Source organism: Eleutherodactylus coqui, chromosome 5, assembly GCF_035609145.1.
Source record: "Eleutherodactylus coqui strain aEleCoq1 chromosome 5, aEleCoq1.hap1, whole genome shotgun sequence".
NCBI lineage: Eukaryota > Metazoa > Chordata > Amphibia > Anura > Eleutherodactylidae > Eleutherodactylus > Eleutherodactylus coqui.
In genome coordinates, this window is record NC_089841.1 from 68,777,327 (window position 1) to 68,798,333 (window position 21,007).

General features: G+C 44.9%; 1 protein-coding gene across 3 annotated transcripts in view; it reads right to left on the reverse strand.

Moving 5' to 3' along the window:
* Nucleotides 1-283: 283 nt before the first annotated feature.
* The window catches only part of LOC136627519 (von Willebrand factor A domain-containing protein 5A-like), a 93,334-nt gene continuing 72,610 nt past the window's right edge, over nucleotides 284-21,007 (reverse strand). For 2 of the 3 annotated variants that reach the window (XM_066602695.1, XM_066602697.1), the window contains exons 18-24: nucleotides 16,991-17,029; nucleotides 16,091-16,114; nucleotides 14,913-14,945; nucleotides 14,352-14,372; nucleotides 12,680-12,822; nucleotides 2,326-2,452; nucleotides 284-972 (exon numbers count right to left, since the gene is read on the reverse strand). In XM_066602695.1, the coding sequence (XP_066458792.1) occupies nucleotides 893-972; nucleotides 2,326-2,452; nucleotides 12,680-12,822; nucleotides 14,352-14,372; nucleotides 14,913-14,945; nucleotides 16,091-16,114; nucleotides 16,991-17,029 (467 nt within the window). In that variant the 3' untranslated portion in view covers nucleotides 284-892. The remainder of the gene's footprint in view (nucleotides 973-2,325; nucleotides 2,453-12,679; nucleotides 12,823-14,351; nucleotides 14,373-14,912; nucleotides 14,946-16,090; nucleotides 16,115-16,990; nucleotides 17,030-21,007) is intronic. The other variant, XM_066602696.1, reaches the window with a different exon arrangement.

A 21,007-nucleotide genomic window follows, 5' to 3' on the forward strand; every position in this document is an offset into this window, starting at 1 on the left:
CCCAGGCTCCTCTGTACAGCAGGGGCACCAGCACTTTAACAGTACAGTTAGTGCTGACTCCTCCATCATACATTGCTGCTTTCTTGCAAACACAGCACCGCACTTGGTGTATTCACAAGGGGAATTGACCAAATGTTGTTATAATTCTGGTTATTTACCACAGACACCTGATATTACATTCTGATGTATTTTATAAAATATGGGTTTTTCTGGCACCTCTTCCCACCGTGTCATGGCTTATTTATCTCAATGAAGGAAAATGCATCATAAAACATGTTCTTGATTTTTTTTTTAAATCAATGTTTATTAGGATTTTTACATTTATCCAGAATCAACAAAACACATTACAGGATTTAGATTAAAGGCAATAATAAAAAAAGAGAAAATATCAGACTTATGTTCTTGAGTTTTTGACTGTAAATATCCCATCTAATTACATGTAGGGTGCAGTTGTGGAGTGTTTTGCGTTGCAGTACTACCACCCCTGTGTGTTTAGGCACCCCCAAGGACTGTCCCCATATATGACTACATTACAGCTGGAGTTGATCATTATGTTTTATTGATATATGAATATTTAAGCACCTATATAATGAAAATATAGAAGATTACTCTTTAGGCAGCATCCGCACGGACTACAGAATCTCGCTACCAAACATCGCTCATGTGAAAGAACCCATTGGAAACCATGGGTCTCACATTGTAGTGATGATTTTGCAGCCTCAGATGTATCATGAGTATCTTTGGCTTGTATCCCATATGAAGAGTAATAAGACACAGAGATGGTATTAGGCAAAATGACTCCAGGGCAAAGATAAACAGCAGCAACATTCTGGAGGAGGGCAATATTCCAGGATTTAGGAGGAGAAGCCTTCTGCCATCTTTATTCTTCCTCTCACAGGCCAAACACTTTAGGATCCACAGATAATTTCAGCAGCTCATTCCCAGCTCTGACAAACTGATCCAGAGAGGAACCTGCAAAAATAGGAGACGTTCCCTGTTAGAGCCACCAATAATATTAGATATCTCACAACTGACTGATCAAAGCTAGAACCTCATGAGCTGTGACTACAAGGAGAATAGGGTATTATGGAGCCATATTTGTCAAATATAAGTCAATGTAAGTCGAAATGTTGGAATATGGATTAGTATTTTGGCCTTCCTGGTTTTACGTGGAGCAAATACCAATTGGCAATAAAAAATTCTCCCTTTAGAAAAATCGTGCCCAGAAAGATATTCATCTGTAGTTCCTATTCCTCTAACATATAATATTAAGTAACTTTGCAAGCAGTGTTGATTACAAATCTCTTCCCCTTTTGTGTATATGGCTTCTATGAAAATCTACAGATGTGACAATCATAGCACTATCCACAAAATAATCTGCTGGTAGAGTGTCCTATCTAATCCCAGTAAACTCCAAAGGGGCACAGGGCCAATGCCCCTCTGTGTGGCCACAAACAGAAAGGACCTGGAACACTCTTGATGGCTGAAGTGCAGAAGAATGGCTTCTGAGTTCTTGGATGTTCAAGTAACTGAGGTGGGGCCATTTTGGGAATAGACCGTTGCTATGAGAGAGGATTCATTTTAAGGTAATCATGCATTTGGGCTATATAAAACAAATATATCGGACAGAGGATACTTTGTGATAAGTTGATGACGATAAATGTCCAATGAAGTCATCCAAAATATCCAAGAGCCTGCCACCATTGAAAACCCTATTGATCTACCAAACATCTCATCAGGACTGAAACAATCAAATCCGGTTTCGGGTCAAACTTCACTAAAAGTTTGATTCTGTGCGAACCCAAACTTTGGGCTGTTCCTCTTGGCCGAACCCACTAAACTCTCCTCCTCTTCTCAGTGGTTAGTACTGTTGCCTTGCAGCACTGGGGGTCTTGGATCAAATCTGACCAAAGACAACATCTGCATGGTGTTTGTATGTTCTCCCAGTGTTTGTGTTTCTTCTCCTCAGTAAATGTATGTGCTATATAAGGCGATTACTACTACTATTATTATTATTAATAAGCAGAAACCCACACAAACCCAGGAACAACATACAAACTCCATGCAGATGTTGTCTTTGGTCAGATTTGAATCCAGTACCCCAGTGCTCCAAAGCAACAGTACGAACCACTGAGCTACATTTATAATGATGGAGGAGGAGGGATTTTATGGTTCGTAGATAGTTTTATATACCAGTCTTAGGGGTACAGGTGAACTCCGGATCAGTTGTAACTAATCTGAACCTAAATGAACCTTCTGCCAAACTTCGACAACTGGCTGAAGCGAACTTTTCAAAAGTTTGCTCAGCACTAATCAGGAACTTACCTGCTTTGGCCTTAAGCCAGGACATGGCCTTATACTCCAGTAATTCCCATTCCTCTTTCTGGTCTAGACAAGATGCGTGGAGCCAGATCAGCGCCAGGACTGTCGCCCACACTGATGAGTCCATATTCTAATGAGGAAAGTATAAATAGGAATATATATTATTTCAGGTACATTAGATTGGAGGACACAAGAAATAACTCTAAATTCATTTATAAATGTATGACTGCCTGTTTAAACGGGCTGATCTGTCATTCAGTTTTCTGCATGCAAAAACTGAACCATGAATGATAAGTGAACAAATTCTCATTCGTTGTTCAGTCGGGGCATGCATTAACACTAGAGATGAGCGAGCACCAAAATGCTCGGGTGCTCGTTACTCGGAACGAACTTTTCGCGATGCTCGAGGGTTCGTTTCGAGTAACGAACCCCATTGAAGTCAATGGGCGACCCGAGCATTTTTGTATTTCGCCGATGCTCGCTAAGGTTTTCATGTGTGAAAATCTGGGCAATTCAAGAAAGTGATGGGAACGACACAGCAACGGATAGAGCAGGCGAGGGGCTACGTGTTGGGCTGCATCTCAAGTTCACAGGTCCCACTATTAAGCCACAATAGCGGCAAGAGTGGGCCCCCCCCCTCCCAACAACTTTTACTTCTGAAAAGCCCTCATTAGCATGGCATACCTTAGCTAAGCACCACACTACCTCCAACAAAGCACAATCACTGCCTGCATGACACTCCACTGCCACTTCTCCTGGGTTACATGCTGACCAATCGCCCCCCCCCTCCCCCCCACAGCGCACACCAAAGTGTCCCTGGGCAGCCTTCAGCTGCCCTCATGCCACACCACCCTCATGTCTATTTAGAAGTGTGTCTGCCATGAGGAGGAACCGCAGGCACACACTGCAGAGGGGTTGGCACGGCTAGGCAGCGACCCTCTTTAAAAGTGGTAGGGCGATAGCCCACAATGCTGTACAGAAACAATGAGAAATAGAATCCTGTGCCACCACCATCAGGAGCTGCACACGTGGGCATAGCAATGGGGAACCTATGTGCCACACACTATTCATTCTGTCAAGGTGTCTCTGCATGCTCCAGTCAGACTGGTAATATGTACCTTAACAGTAACCGCGTTGGTGGTAATGTGGTGGTGACTGCGGACCTAGTAGCGCGGTTTTATTTTGTTGGTTTTCGGAATGTGGCCAGGATTAAGTGGGCCGTGGCGGTGGGATGGTGGGGGGGCTCTCTTGTAGTGTCGGTAAAGGTGAAATTCTTGGACTGCCACCAGACGAACCAATGCAAAGGCATTTGCCAAGAATGTTTGTTTTCCCTGTTGGAGGAGGAGGGGGATGTTTTTGAGGCACTAGGTGTCCTCTACACGTGTCCGTGGTTATATGCACCTTAACAGTAACCGCGTTGGTGGGAAATGGCCTCGCCGCCATCATGTCTTTGGGAAGCCTCTGTTTCCACACCCCAGAGACATACCATTAGCAGCGGTATAGGCAGAGCCCAGAATTCGTAACATTTCAGCCATAGCATTAGGACAGGCCCCACTAACATATCACTAGCAGCATTATAGCGGGAGCGCAGTCTTCGTTCCATGTCAGCAATAGTAGCACTCAAGACAGGCCCCAGTAACAATTCCGAAGCAGCTTTATAGCAGGAGCGCAGTCTTCGTTCCATGTCAGCAATAGTAGCACTCAAGACAGGCCCCAGTAACAGTTCCGAAGCAGCAGTATAGTGGGAGCGCAGTCTTAGTTCCATTTCAGTAGCTGCAGTATAGCCAAGGCCCAAGTTACATTTATGTAGCTAAAGTGTAGGCCAACCCCACACACACTTCTGTACCATGAGTGCAGGTGAAGAACATACAAATTGCTATGATTACACTGTAGGTGAGGGCCCCAAAAAATTGGTGTACCAACAGTACTAATGTACCTCAGTAAAAATTGGCCATGCCCAACCAAGATGGCAGGTGAAACCCATTAATCGCTTTGGTTAATGTGGCTTAAGTGGTAACTAGGCCTGGAGGCAGCCCAGTTTAACGAAAAATTGGTTCAAGTTAAAGTTTCAACGCTTTTAAGAGCATTGAAACATATAAAAATTGTTTAGAAAAATTAGATGAGTGAGCCTTGTGGCCCTAAGAAAAATTGCCCGTTCAGCGTGATTACGTGAGGTTTCAGGAGGAGGAGCAGGAGGAGGAGGAGGAGGAGGAATATTAGACACAGATTGATGAAGCAGAAATGTCCCCGTTTTGGATGGTGAGAGAGAACGTAGCTTCCATCCGCGGGTGCATAATACGTATTGCTTACGTATCGCTGCTGTCCGCTGGTGGAGAAGAGAAGTCTGGGGAAATCCAGGCTTTGTTCATCTTGATGAGTGTTAGCCTGTCGGCACTGTCGGTTGACAGGCGGGTACGCTTATCTGTGATGATTCCCCCAGCCGCACTAAACACCCTCTCCGACAAGACGCTAGCCGCAGGACAAGCAAGCACCTCCAGGGCATACAGCGCTAGTTCAGGCCACGTGTCCAGCTTCGACACCCAGTAGTTGTAGGGGGCAGAGGCGTCACCGAGGATGGTCGTGCGATCCGCTACATACTCCCTCACCATCCTTTCACAGTGCTCCCGCCGACTCAGCCTTGACTGGGGAGCGGTGACACAGTCTTGCTGGGGAGCCATAAAGCTGGCCAGGCCCTTAAAGACTGTTGCACTGCCTGGGCTGTACATGCTGCTCGATCTCCGCACCTCCCCTGCTACCTGGCCCTCGGAACTGCGCCTTCTGCCACTAGCGCTGTCGGATGGGAATTTTACCATCAGCTTGTCCGCCAGGGTCCTGTGGTATAGCAACACTCTCGAACCCCTTTCCTCTTCGGGAATGAGACTGGGAAGGTTCTCCTTATAGCGTGGGTCGAGCAGTGTGTACACCCAGTAATCCGTAGTGGCCAGAATGCGTTGAATGCGAGGGTCACGAGAAAGGCATCCTAACATGAAGTCAGCCATGTGTGCCAGGGTACCTGTACGCAACACATGGCTGTCCGCACTAGGAAGATCACTTTCAGGATCCTCCTCCTCCTCCTCAGGCCATACACGCTGAAATGATGACAGGCAAGCAGCATGGGTACCGTCAGCAGTGGGCCAAGCTGTCTCTTCCCCCTCCTCCTCATCCTCCTCATCCTCCTCCTCCTCCTCCTGAACGCGCTGAGATATAGACAGGAGGGTGCTCTGACTATCCAGCGACATACTGTCTTCCCCCGGCTCTGTTTCCGAGCGCAAAGCGGCTGCCTTTATGGTTTGCAGGGAACTTCTCAAGATGCATAGCAGAGGAATGGTGACGCTAATGATTGCAGCATCGCCGCTCACCACCTGGGTAGACTGATCAAAGTTTCGAAGGACCTGGCAGATGTCTGCCAACCAGGCCCACTCTTCTGAAAAGAATTGAGGAGGCTGACTCGCACTGCGCCGCCCATGTTGGAGTTGGTATTCCACTATAGCTCTACGCTGCTCATAGAGCCTAGCCAACATGTGGAGCGTAGAGTTCCACCGTGTGGGCACGTCGCACAGCAGTCAGTGCACTGGCAGATTAAAGCGATGTTGCAGGGTGCGCAGGGTGGCAGCGTCCGTGTGGGACTTGCGGAAATGTGCGCAGAGCCGGCGCACCTTTACGAGCAGGTCTGACAAGCGTGGGTAGCTTTTCAGAAAGCGCTGAACCACCAAATTAAAGACGTGGGCCAGGCATGGCACGTGCGTGAGGCTGCCGAGCTGCAGAGCCGCCACCAGGTTACGGCCGTTGTCACACACGACCATGCCCGGTTGGAGGCTCAGCGGCGCAAGCTAACGGTCCGTCTGCTCTGTCAGACCCTGCAGCAATTCGTGGGCCGTGTGCCTCCTATCTCCTAAGCTGAGTAGTTTCAGCACGGCCTGCTGACGCTTGCCCACCGCTGTGCTGCCACGCCGCGCGACACCGACTGCTGGCGACGTCCTGCTGCTGCTGACACATCTAGATTGCGAGACAGAGGTTGAGGAGGAGGGTGCTTTAGTGGAAGAAGCATACACCGCCGCAGATACCACCACCGAGCTGGGGCCCGCAATTCTGGGGGTGGGTAGGACGTGAGCGGTCCCAGGCTCTGACTCTGTCCCATCCTCCACTAAATTCACCCAATGTGCCGTCAGGGAGATGTAGTGGCCCTGCCCGCCTGTGCTTGTCCACGTGTCCGTAGTTAAGTGGACCTTGCCACTAACCGCATTGGTGAGGGCGCGTACAATGTTGCGGGAGACGTGGTCGTGCAGGGCTGGGACGGCACATCGAGAAAAGTAGTGGCGACTGGGAACTGAGTAGCGCGGGGCCGCCGCCGCCATCATAGCTTTGAAGGATTCCGTTTCCACAACCCTATACGGCAGCATCTCAAGGCTGATAAATTTGGCTATGTGGACGGTTAACGATTGAGCGTGCGGGTGCGTGGTGGCGTACTTGCGCTTGCGCTCCAACACTTGCGCTAGCGACAGCTGGACTGTGCGGTGCGAGACATTGCTGGATGGGGCCGAGGACAGCGGAGGTGAGGGTGTGGGTGCAGGCCATGAGACGGTTGTGCCTGTGTCCTGAGAGGGAGGTTGGATCTCAGTGGCAGGTTGGGGCACAGGGGGAGAGGCAGCGGTGCAAACCGGAGGCGGTGAACGGCCTTCGTCCCACCTTGTGGGGTGCTTGGCCATCATATGTCTGCGCATGCTGGTGGTGGTGAGGCTGTTGGTGGTGGCTCCCCGGCTGATCTTGGCGCGACAAAGGTTGCACACCACTGTTCGTCGGTCGTCAGGCGTCTCTGTGAAAAACAGCCAGACCTTAGAGCACCTCGGCCTTTGCAGGGTGGCATGGCGCGAGGGTGTGCTTTGGGAAACACTTGGTGGATTATTCGGTCTGGCCCTGCCTCTACCCCTGGCCACCGCACTGCCTCTTGCAACCTGCCCTGCTGCTGCCCTTGCCTCCCCCTCTGAAGACCTGTCCTGAGTAGGCGTTGCACACCAGGTGGGGTTAGTCACCTCATCGTCCTGCTGCTCTTCCTCCGAATCCTCTGTGCGCTGCTCCCTTGGACTTACTGCCCTTACTACTACCTCACTGCAAGACAACTGTGTCTCATCGTCATCGTCCTCCTCACCCACAGAAAGTTCTTGAGACAGTTGGCGGAAGTCCCCAGCCTCTTCCCCCGGATCCTGGGAACTTTCGAATGGTTGGGCATCAGTGACGATAAACTCCTCTGGTGGGAGAGGAACCACTGCTGCCCAATCTGAGCAGGGGCCCGAGAACAGTTCCTGGGAGTGTTCCCGCTCCTGAGCAGGTGTCATTGTAGTGGAGTGAGGAGGCTGGGAGGAAGGAGGAGCAGCAGACAGAGGATTCGGATTTGCAGCAGTGGACGGCGCAGAACTGTGGCTAGACGATAGGTTGCTCTAAGCACTTTCTGCCATCCAGGACAGGACCTGCTCACACTGCTCATTTTCTAATAAAGGTCTCCCGCGTGGACCCATTAATTGGGCAATGAATGTGGGGACGCCAGAAACGTGCCTCTCTCCTAATCGCGCAGCTGTCGGCTGCGACACACCTGGATCAGGAGCTCGGCCTGTGCCCACACCCTCACTTGGGCCTACGCGTCCTCGGCCACGACCACGTCCACGTCCTCTAGGCTTACCCCTACCCCTCAGCATGCTGTATTACCAGTGATTTGATTTCCCAGGCAGGAAATAAATTGGCGCAAGCCTGCAGGCCAAATATAATGTTTTCGCTTTTTTGCAAAGGGAAGGACCCACTGCGTATATTCAATGAACAATAACTTTTAGAACTGTAGTGTGGCCCTGAAAAAGTGACACACAACTTTAGTGTAGCAGAGTTATTAACTCTAGCAGAGCAGGTATTTGCCAGTCAGGAAAGACAATGGCGCAAGCCTGCAGTAAACTGTAGCTGGTTGCGTCTGATTTTTGTACGTTGTCCACGCAGCACAGACGTACACGGAGACCTTAGGACTGACACAGGCTGGCCAAATATAATTTCTTTTCCTTTATTGCAAAGGGAAGGACCCACTGCGTATATTCAATGAACAATAACTTTTAGAACTGTAGTGTGGCCCTGAAAAAGTGACACACAACTTTAGTGTAGCAGAGTTATTAACTCTAGCAGAGCAGGTATTTGCCAGTCAGGAAAGACAATGGCGCAAGCCTGCAGTAAACCGTAGCTGGTTGCGTCTGATTTTTGTACGTTGTCCACGCAGCACACACGTACACGGAGACCTTAGGACTGACACAGGCGGGCCAAATATAATTTATTTTCCTTTTTTGCAAAGGGAGGGCCCCACTGCGGATATTCAATGAACAATAACTGTGTTGTGGCCCTGCCTACACAATTCTGTCCCTGTAGTATCAATGGAGGGTGCAATGCTCTGCACAGACGATTTTTAGAAGAAAAAAAATATGCAACACTGCTAACAGCAGCCAGCACAGTACTGCACACGCTTAAATTTGGCCCTAGAAAGGACCGTTGAGGTTCTTGAAGGCTACACTCACTCCTAACACTCTCCCTGCCTAAGCACCACTTCTGTCCCTAATGCCGGGTGCAATGCTCTGCACTGCCGATTTTGAGAAAAAAAAACAAAAAAACACTGCTAGCAGCAGCCTGCACACAGGTAGATGTGGCCCTAAGAAGGACCTTTGGGGTTCTTGAAGCCTACACTGACTCCTAACGCTCTCCCTACAGCAGCACCAGCACGATAGTACTTTCCCTCAGCTAAGTCACAAGGCATGTGTGGCGAGCCGCGGGAGGGGCTGACTTTTATACTCGGGTGACATCTGATCGCCCCAGCCACTCACAGCAGGGCGGTGGGATAGGGCTTGAACGTCACAGGGGGAAGTTGTAATGCCTTCCCTGTCTTTCAATTGGCCAGAAAAGCGCGCTAACGTCTCAGAGAGGAAACTGAAAGTAACCAGAACACCGCGTGGTACTCGTTACGAGTAACGAGCATCCCGAACACCCTAATATTCGCACGAATATCAAGCTCGGACGAGTACGTTCGTTCATCTCTAATTAACACTGAATGAAAATCATTTAGATTCCTGCTGGATGTGAGAATCTGAACGATTTATCAGCCCGTGTTAAAGGGCCCTTAGTTAAGTGAGCCAAAAAGCCGACCCCATGCAATGATGTGACAGGTACAGAGAGGAACCACACCATGTAATACGGCGGGGGAGCTCCATTACTCCAGACCTTGTTTGCATGCTTGCTAGGCCATGCCTGCAGGGCGGCACTCAGTGATGACGTGGGGCTTTGGCCTCCTCCTATCTAGGCCCAGTGTGCGCTACTTTGAATGGCGCTCCTTATTGGTTGGCTGTTTCTTCTGAGCCCCGCCCCTTCATTTCATGCTTGTTAATGTAGCTCCTAGGACAGCATGGTGTGCTGGGACCTGTGCTTCCATGCCGAACAAAGCATGAAATACGGGGATCTGCTCACGCTTTTTGGCATCAGGACTGCAGTTAACTCCACTGCACTGAACAGTCCATTTTGGGTAGGCTGTGCCTGGTATCTACTTCCCCATTTGTTAATTCTCCTGCGGTACCGCTTGCAGTTATGGTGCACCACGGTGTTTGGTTAACAGTCCAAGGAGTTGTTTTAGCACCATGTTTGACACCTGAATGGAAGACTCAAGACAGGGGTCGGCCAGAGACAAATTTTATGCATGCTCTTGCTGTAATCCAGTTTTCATGTGGACAGTTAGAGTCGTTTTCTCCTAATTGCATTCCGTCACGGCCATAGATCCCACTATGGGTACCTGTTCCATGTAGCCCTCTAAGATTGCTGAGCCAGAATAGGCATGCTCCTGGTCACTGGCAGTTTCAGGCCTTACACAGTCTTCCATAGCAATTCTGCATAAGTTGGACCATATGTCCACTACACCTCTACACAATGTATCTGACAGAGCCGACTCAATGTTTCAGGATTTCTCCCATGGCAGGCCACGAAAGAGGTTTAGGTCCTCTCACTCCAGATGGTCATCCGGGTCTCCCACCTAGTCCTCCCATTCAGCTCCTCCAAAAGTGTGCTCACAATAGTCACTCAGTAGGTGATCTGTCCAAATCTCCCTTTGATTCTGATCTGGACAAGGAACAGCCGTCCATACTCTCCACGATGGTGGATAGCTTAATAGCCGTCATAACACATACCGATCAAGTGTTTAATCAGACACAGACTATGCCTGCATTTTCCCTCAGACGCCCTAAGCATTCTCCGAAGTTTTTCCTCCTCATGAGGACTTTGACGATGTGTTAACCAGAGAATGCAATTTTTCAGATAAGGCCTAAGCACTTTGGCACAGTGAAGCACTTATGTATGCCTTTCCAGAGGAAGTAATCAAAAAATGGTTGCTTTCACCAGTAGTGGAACCACCTTTTTTCTGCTTAGTGTCCGCCTCCTAGTGGCAGTAGCTATACTCACAGTCTTCAAGCTGTCCCCCCCAATGAACACCGTAGGACAAATATCTTGTTATTTTGCATTTACTGAGAACAAATTGAGATCATAAAAATGGCGAGGAATTAACCCGTTGAGGATGCGGCCACGTTGCATTTTTTTTAAATTTCGTTTTTTCCTCTCACCACTTTCAAAAAAATCATTACTTTATTATTTTTCCATTGGTATAGCCGACGGAGGCGCTATTTTTTGCAGAATAGGTTTTATTCTTCACACGGTACCATTTAATGTACTATATAATGTATTGAAAGTTTTTTTAAGTGGCCTGAAATAGAAAAATAATACTGCTTTGCCCTTTTTTGGGGGGGTGGGGTGGTTTTCGTACGTTGTACAAATTGCAGCGAAAACAACATTTACACTTTATTCCGTTGGTCGGTACAACTAAGGCGATACCAAGATTAAACTAACATATAATTAACATTTTTTTCTGTCGCCATCGTCTGATTGCCATTACTTTTTTTACTTTTCCATTCAACAGTGTTGTGTGGAGGCTTGTTTTTTTGGAGGATGACCTCTAGTTTTCTGGTGCCATTTTTGAGTACAAAAGGTATTTAAGTGTTTTTTATTAAATGTTATATTGGAGAGGGGTGACCAAAATAACACAATTCTGGCATTGCACAATTTTAAAAGTTCTGATTGCATTCACAGTGTGGGATAGATAACGCATTATTTTAATAGATCAGACTTTTATGGCGATACCACATGATTAATTTTTTAAAATTTCATTTTAAAAATAACAAAAGGGTTTCAAAAACTTATTTTTTTTAAAGATACATTTTAAAAAACTATATTTCCGTTATTTTTACTTTTTATTCCCCACAGGGAAGTTCTTGAACTAGCAATTGTTAGACAACTTATTAAATATACTGCAGTACTTCAGTAGCGCACTATATTGTATTTCTGCATGCATTCTATTAAAATATGCCACAGACCGGACTTAATAGGCAGAGATACATGTCAGTTCTTGGGGCCTTCAGAAGGCTCCAAGCTGCCATGACACCAGAAAGGCACCCTGCAAACTCATTGTGGATGGAGCCACTTGGGAGACAAAGGGAGTATCTCCTTCTTTCAGGCCATTTAAATACTGCTGTCTGAGGCATCTAAAGGCTTAATGGCTACAATCAAAGTTAATTCTAATTACAGCTGTTGAGGCTGGAAGTCAGCAGCCCAAGAGAGCCAACTGGTGCCCGGTGTCATCGACTACACTTACAGCCTCTAGCAACCAATCAGCAGCAGTAGGCGTCACCTGACTGTCAAGCCTCCTAACCCTTGTCTCTCTGTGTTAAACCGTGTGTGTATTTATCTCTCCATATAAAACTTTATACACATTAATTTAAGCACGTAAATCCTTAAAATAAATGTACTTTATACACAATAAATTTATATCATGTAGGCTTAACTGATTGATAATTACTAATCACTGCCAGTGCATAAGCTTGGAAATGTAACTAATTAATGATCCTAGAAATAGGTAACATACAGGTAAGGCTGGAGCGGAGTTAACTCTAGTGAGTTTATAGACCAACCAAACAACGACCCGGAGGAAGGTCTGCCTTCAGACCGATGTCACTGCACATACTGAGGTTTAAGGACCAATGATAACAAATGAATTGTAATAAGTTATGCATATTCACAAACAAGGTGTATCTTAGTGATGTTTTTGTCTAAAACCTATAAATATTACTGTCTGTTCCCAAAATAAAGCAGACATTGTCCTGATTACACAAGTTAAGTGTGGCAGGCAGTCAATTTTGTGAGCAGCTCATAACTCAACCCTTTTTGAATCTGGAAAGCAAGAATATACCTATAGCGTTAATTTGCGCTAAGAACAGCTAAGATCCCCCAGACACATCAATCATACCTGATCTGGATTCTTGTTACTGATGTCCTGCTGCGGTATACCCAGGATAGAGGAGAATTCAGGGTTGAGATTCCAGGAACCGTCAGCATTTTGAAGGGAAATGAATCTGACAAAAGTTGGGGTTTCCTCATCGGCAGCTGTATCCATACATTCACCACAAGTAAAACAAGGAGAATACAGTTAATTGCATTAGATGTAAGGGGGTTTTGTCATTAGAAAAAAAATTCTATACTTCTCCTCGCCGATCTTCTCCTGGCTCCTGCAGTTCCCCGGGTCGCATCACCACAAGCCGGCTGGATCCTCTTCTTTCTGTTATGTAGGGTTCATTTGCTATATATGAACACTCGCGACGAGACACTGCGCAGTCGCAGCAATAGTCTGTGCCTGCGCGCTAAGGCAGGTTGCCGTGGATTCGGCTTTTCTGCAAGGCACTGAACGCTACATCATTAGTGACATAGCGTACACTGCCTTGCAGGAAGCAGAATGCAGCTAATGGACGCTACATCACAGAAAGAAGAATTGTCCAGCTTGCGGTGACGTGACCCGGGGGACTGGAGGGGCCAGGAGAAAATCAGTGAGGAGAAGATCTGGTAAGAAGACTGCCTAGAGAGCAATTGGTAAGTATAGAATTTTTTTTTTTCTCTAATGAGAGGAAGATTTCAGAATGATTAATTACCCCCAGATATAAAGTGTGAGTGCAGGTTATTTACAGGTAACATTGTGTCACTTTCTAAATACATGATATTACTTATCTGGTACTGAATCAGAGTTAGTTTTATTATACTCCAGAGCTGCAGTCACAATTCTGGTTGTTATTGGAAACAATCAGAAAGCATGTAGGCAGATATCTCCCTAAGAGCTTAGCTACTACGATGTAGAGAGTTATATGCACTGTGTATAGCATATAACCTTCTGGGTGGGGTAGATGTATCATGTTTAATGCAATGCAATTCCAAAAGATCAATGACCTAAATTGTAACAAATGTAAATGAAAATTAAACATTCAGAAAGTACATCTAATGTCTGTTTTTGATGTTATGATCAACCATCGCATCCTCAAGATCGATGCAAGCTTGGAGACGATAAGTCACATGATCACATGCACCCCTACACATATGATCTGGAATGTTATTGAATTCCTCAGTGAGAGCGAGCTTCAATTAGGCATTAGATGTAGTTTCTCGATGTTTAATTTCCATTTACATTTGTTACAATTGTAATTGTACTGGTTTTGTACTCGCATTGAATTAAAAATGATATAACTACTTCTGCACCACCCAATATTGTGCACTTGTGGGAGGCCATATCATAACTACAACTTGGTAATAAAATAAAAGTCATATCCCTGGGCCATATTTATTAGGATTTGTCACTTTCATCATTCAGTCTGGCTGAACACCATTTGCCATATTTAAAAGTTTACTCTGCTACTTTGTATTTTTTGATAGTAGTCTTCGCTCTGGGCACAGTGCCACGTTCTAGTCATGATGTGACCTCTCAGAAGTGCACAACAGTTTTTAGAGCTGAAAACATCTGCAGAGTCGTATGTAGGGGACTCCGGAGTCACTGGTGTAATATAGTAATAATTGATTGAATAGTTGTATAATATGATTGTATACTAGTATAATAATTGGAATAAAGGAAAACCCCATGAGAATAAAGAGAATCATACCTGAAGGTGAGCAATCCATAACTGTGAAAAGAAAAGCAGTTTGCAATGTTTAAGAACTGCATGATCTCATATAAAAGCAGTTATTTCATAAGGCCAACCCCTATCCACTTGTCCTCCTGAGTATATAGACCCCATTCAGGACACCCCGATGAGCCAGATATGCATTTGATGGATGCTCATTCATCTGGTCAACATATAATGCTGTACTTTTCCTACAACAGGACAAAAAATTGGAGTGCACTATTGCTGAGCGGTCGGGTAGTTACGTAATGATGAATAATGTTTCAGTCGTGGGAATACATGTAAACTGTATCACACAGTATTTTATATTATTTTCCCATGGGGACAGGGAATAGTATATTGTGGGATGGGAAGCTGGAATTTTCCCCATCAGTTTTCCCAAAATGCACGGCAAAACAACTGCAAAAATAACACATACAGTAAACCCAGCCTAAATTCCACCAGTATGACCCAACACAGCACCCGTCTATACTAGCACACTTTTCTTCAACAGTTTATCTGATCATAATAAGGGAGTTCAGAAAAACACAATTAACGTACCTGGAGAACTATATGGCACGCCATCGGATGCTTCTGTAGAAGTAAGAAAAAAAAAAGAAAAAATTTCGGCATGTGATTTTTCTTCTTCACATCGGTCCCTTCCAAATGTTCCACATGAATGTAATACATTTAGGAGAGAACACATCTGATATGCTCATGTAATGCCTATATGGCATGACTCAATAAAATGGCCTATCAGGGAATGTTGACACATGAAAAGGATCTTCTTAAAAACAAATGGAAGAATCCCCCTAAAAAATTAATAAAAAGTTATCCAATACATTGTATGTACCCAAAAATGATGCCATTAAAGAAAACTTGTCCAGCAAAAAACAAGCCCTCTTATGGCTGTGTCGATGGAAAAATTAAAAAGTTATGTCCCCTGGAATGAGACGATGAGAAGAGCTGAAAAAGTTGTCATTAAGGGGTAAACAGGCTTCCTCACTAAGTAAATCTAGACATGACTGATATAAGAATATGGGAGATACATTTGTTCTCTGCAGGATTCTCTGCCTGATCCAGATAATTTCTTTTGATCGCTAACATTTTTAGCTGGTGGGTGGTGGACTTACCTTGGCATAGTCTCCAGTTGTAGATGGGAAGACTCCTTCCAGTGTTTATTACAGGTGTTTCTTATAGAAAGGTTACCTAACGGTAAGTCTATGCTTGACAGGCAGATTTACATGGCTTTCTGTCCACATTGACTTCTTCTGCCCGACAATCATTCCAAGTAAAAGGATCCTAACACTTGGTCTGAATCTAGCCACAGAGTACATGTCTGATTATATGGGAACTTCCCACACATCAACCTAATCAGTGACTTCCTAATCACCCCCTCTTCCCTTTTCATAGACAGGTCCTGTGACTCTGGTTTATCATTATATAAACGCTCTGCTTTTCTGTTCAATGCTTCAATTGTTATCCTGTCTTTTTTTAAATATAAAGTAATCCCACCAGGTCTGTGATCTGTTGTGTATATAAGTGTTTCCTCAGGTTTAACCTGGCCAAAGCCTGATGAAGAAGCCATAAGTAGCCTCAAAAGCTTGCATATAAAATGTTCTAAATTTAAAAGGCATCACCTCCTTATTACTTATGTTTTTTTATACAAGTGTATTTAATAATATTACATGAAACTAAAAACGAAATTCACAAGACATTCCCTCTAGGATAAATCATACCTGAACTTTCATTCCGGATCTCCACTGAAAGAAAAGCAGATAATAATGACGAGAACGAAAGAAATTAGATCCATAAATCTTAACCATGGAGTGATCTTCGCCCATCTATGCCCATGGCTTGCTCCCAGTGATGAATAAGAGCTGAGGATGCCCCTCACTGGCACTGCCATCAGCAGGAGGCGGGCACACTGCAGCAGGAATGGATATTAATTTGGTATAACATGGAAAAAAGATCATAACAGAGAGGGACCTGTAGTCCTTCCTGTAATCACTAGGAAAGGGTTTTCTCTTGAAATACAAAAAGAAAATCTGGTGATTCCTGATGTGATGGGAGTTCTTATCTTTGGCCCGGACAACAGCTGAGTGATGGACACATCCATAGGACTGCTCTGAGCTGCACACCATGATGCACATATTTTCTCACTTGGTCCCTGACTGCACTACAACTTTAGTTACTCACCTGTGCTAAAATTTAGAGCTCTACAATATTCACATACATAGATATAAATTGACCAGGACAACGTTTCTGCAACAGGTAGATGCACAGATGTCATGACACAACTATGGTGGCACATACAACAGTGGGTGCACAATTACTGCACTTACAGATTGTATAGTAAGCAGAGATATAACTTTGTAACCCATCCCAAAAGCTTAAAGAAGCTATACTACCCATCCAGTAGCCGGCTATGCTACACCTGGGCATAGCTATGTTAACTATGATATTACAGGGTGTTCAGTTTATGATCTGTGGGGATCCCAGAAGTCAGAGCCGTACCGATTACATTTTAATGGAAATCTCACATTATGCTGAATTCACACAGAAGGAATTTAAGAGGATAACCTGAGAACCAACTGATCTCCATAATAAGATGAAGCAGAAAATAAAGTTTTACATACAATATTTACATTTTTTTTTCTTTTTCATCATCTTGGGAGCTGTTAAGAGAAAAAAAAGAGAATTACAGCGGTGACCCTACAAACTTATTTTGACCTAAAAAATGAAATAAGTAAGGAACATTTTTAATGGAAGAGTAGAGCTAGAAATGATTGATAGAAGTATATGGGAGATACATTTACTCTCTGTTTATCACTCTGCAGGATTCTCTGCATGATACAAATTATACATGTATTAATAAATAATATTATGTAGCATGAACAATCTTCATATATTTAGTACAATGTTGCCAAATTAAACGACTCTCTCTCCTTTTGTTAAAGGGGTTGTCCCGCGCCGAAACGTTTTTTTTTTTTTTCAACCCCCCCCCCCCCCCCCCCCCGTTCGGCGCGAGACAACCCTGATGCAGGGGTTAAAAAAGAACACTGGACAGCGCTTACCTGAATCCCCGCGCTCCGGTGACTTCTTACTTACCTGCTGAAGATGGCCGCCGGCATCTTCTCCCTCGGTGGACCGCAGGGCTTCTGTGCGGTCCATTGCCGATTCTAGCCTCCTGATTGGCTGGAATCGGCATGTGACGGGGCGGAGCTACACGGAGCCCCATTGAGAAAAGGAGAAGACCCGGACTGCGCAAGCGCGTCTAATTTGGCCATTAGACGGCGAAAATTAGACGGCAACCATGGAGACGAGGACGCCAGCAACGGAACAGGTAAGTGAATAACTTTTGATAACTTCTGTATGGCTCATAATTAATGCACAATGTACATTACAAAGTGCATTAATATGGCCATACAGAAGTGTATAGACCCACTTGCTTTCGCGGGACAACCCCTTTAACTCTCTTTCTTACAAAACTATTACTATGGCCATCACACTAAGATATGCCATAAATTACTGATTGTGGAGTCCAACTGCTGGGAACCCCTTGAATTCTTAAAGCAAAAGCACCACAGCGCTAGCAAGGAAAAGCAACCTCTTAGCTGCAAAGGAATTACAACTCAGCCCATTGCAAGTGCAATGTAGGTATAACACCTGAAAAAATACCCAGTGCTCCAGTCGATAGCCTATAGGATATTTGTATATTGAAGTAAACTTCACAGAGGGGCCGCTGATGAGTGCACCCATTATCCCAGATGGCAGTGAAATCCTGTAGTTTGAGTCTAGGAACTCTTCACTCCGATCAGTTGTCAAAAACTTTTAATACATTCAATACGACGCGTTTCGGCTCAACCAAGGCGGAGCCTTTCTCAAGTTTAACAAAATCACACAAGTGTGCCACATATATAAGATAAGACAAGATTATCCCCTCATGCACGATCGCCAAAAAGAATTTATACTAGAAGGGATTAAGTTTATTTTAAATAACAATTATTTTACATTTAATCGCCAATTTTACAAATTAAGGTTACAGGGATGGGGATAAAACTCGCTCCATGCTACACAAATTTATACATGGGGCATTTGAAGAGATATTTAATGATCCCTATTTTAAATTTTATTGAAGGTATATTGACGATATTCGGTTTATATGGGGTGGCACAACTGATTAAATTGAATTTTTTATCCAAAAAGTGAATACAAATTCTTGGGGTTTGGAATTTACTGGTTCATTCAACCCCTCCTAAATTACCTTTTTAAATCTGGATTTGTATATTGAAGAAGGGACCATTCAATTAAAAACGCATTTCTAGCCCGTTGATTCTAATACGGTTTTAGATTTTTTTAGCTGCCATGCCAAGAAGTGGAAGGTTAACGTCTCATTCGGACAGTTCAAACGGATCAGGCGAAATTGTTCCTCACCACGAGTCTTTAAAGAACAAAATTTTAATTGACCGTTTTAGGGAAAAAAGATAACCAGAGTGCTTGATCCGATCATTTAACCCTCTCCAATCCACTGTCTGACGGGTAAAGACATTATGATTTAAGACTGTACAGCTCCGATGTTGGAAGACGTCCATTGAGGTTCTCTTACTGTATATTGCCAGCCTCTCTGCTGTCGGAGACTATCCAATGTTTTTCGGCTTTACACTGCTCAGCTTTGGTTGAGCCGAAACGTATCGCATTGAATGTATTAAAAGTTTTTGACAACTGATCAGAGTGAAGAGTTCCTAGACTCAAACTACAGGATTTCACTGCCATCTGGGATATGGGGTGCACTCATCAGAAGCACCTCTGTGAAGAAAGTTTACTTCAATATACAAATATCCTATAGGCTATCGACTGGAGCACTGGGTATTTTTTCAGGTGTTATATCTGCATTGCACTTCCTTCTTTTCCGGCATATCATCACTATATGCTTGGATCACACCTCTGACGCTCTCCTAAGTGGATGTCTTGAAGACCAGCGTGTACCTTACTCTGTTCTGCCTACTCGGATTGTGAGCATACCGGAGCACCCTCACCCAAGGGTGTCCCTGGTATGTCAGGGTGAGTAGAAACCTAAATTTCCCCTCACTTCAGTGATTTTCTCTACCCTTTTCTTGGAGCGCTGCCCTATTTATTTTGAGTCTTAACTCAGCCAATTGACTAGAATAGTCCCACATTGTAGTTCCCTACACAGCAGCTGGTCAGGAGTGGCACTGTGCAGGGAAAATACCAATGAGGATGCAGCTTTGCTGTTTAGGAGATCGGCAGAGTGTCCTAGCAATGCAAAATGTTATATGTTGCTGCAAAGGAAAAAAAGTCCTCTAAAGGGAATGTGTCACAAAACAATGAAATATTTGCATCAGGTCTTCATTATAAACTTATTGTTTGATACACAGTTGTGTGTATATATATATATATATATATATATATATATATATATATGTTTTCACATAAAAAAAAATCTTGCACTACTGCAGTTTTCACACTGGCCAGTATAGCAACTTCCTATGATCCCTAGTTCACTTCTCAGCTTTGCTGCATGAACTGAGACAATATCCGCAGTGTCATGTCTTGCTTAGTAAAGAGCGGTGAGCTAATGACAGCTCTATTGTATTTATGGAAGAATAGAGAAGGCAGGATAATAACACTAGTACCCACAAATAAAGCTCTGCATGCAGCTTTCCTGTCACTACCTAATATTTGCTGAGGATCTATACTCCATCACTTCCTGGACACTTTAAAGGGGTTGTCCCGCGCCAAAACGTTTTTTTTTTAAAAATTCAATAGGCCCCCCCGTTCGGCGCGAGACAAACCCGATGCATGTATTAAAAAAAACAAAAACGTTTAGTACTTACCCGAATCCCCGCGCTGCGGCGACTTCTTCCTTACCTTGCTAAGATGGCCGCCGGGATCTTCACCCACGGTGGACCGCAGGTCTTCTCCCATGGTGCACCGTGGGCTCTGTGCGTTCCATTGCCGATTCCAGCCTACGAGGAGCAGCTCTCCGGCATGAGCGGCCCCATTCACCAGGGAGAAGACCGGACTGCACAAGCGCGTCTAATCGGGCGATTAGACGCTGAAATTATACGGCACCATGGAGACGAGGACGCCAGCAACGGAACAGGTAAGTGAATAACTTCTGTATTGCTCATAATTAATGCACAATGTACATTACAAAGTGCATTAATATGGCCATACAGAAGTGTATACCCCCACTTGCTTTCGCGGGACAACCCCTTTAAGGGCCTGATCCAATCCAAGTCAAACGCCTGCAGCACAAACAGAATACCCTTGCCCAAGGGGAGGTTCTTACTGCACAGCCACTTCTGGAAGATGGATTCTAATCTTCCACTTGTCCCAAATCACGAAATCCTATACGAATGGCAGCAGACACACTTAGGTGCATTAAAACAGGTTCTTTTTCTTTATTCCATCCAGTAAAAAACACGCAACGTTTCGGCCATTACAAACAGCCTTTGTCAAGCATGTCACAATCTGATACAACCCCCCTTAAATAGTTTAAAACATGGATAATACAAGCATACCATTGGTTATCAAAACGTTCCTCCTACCGCTTAATCATGCATCAGCTGTCAGCTGTATACTAGCTGCTTGTGTGTCCAATCCAGGACACATAAGGGTCCAGAGTCCTC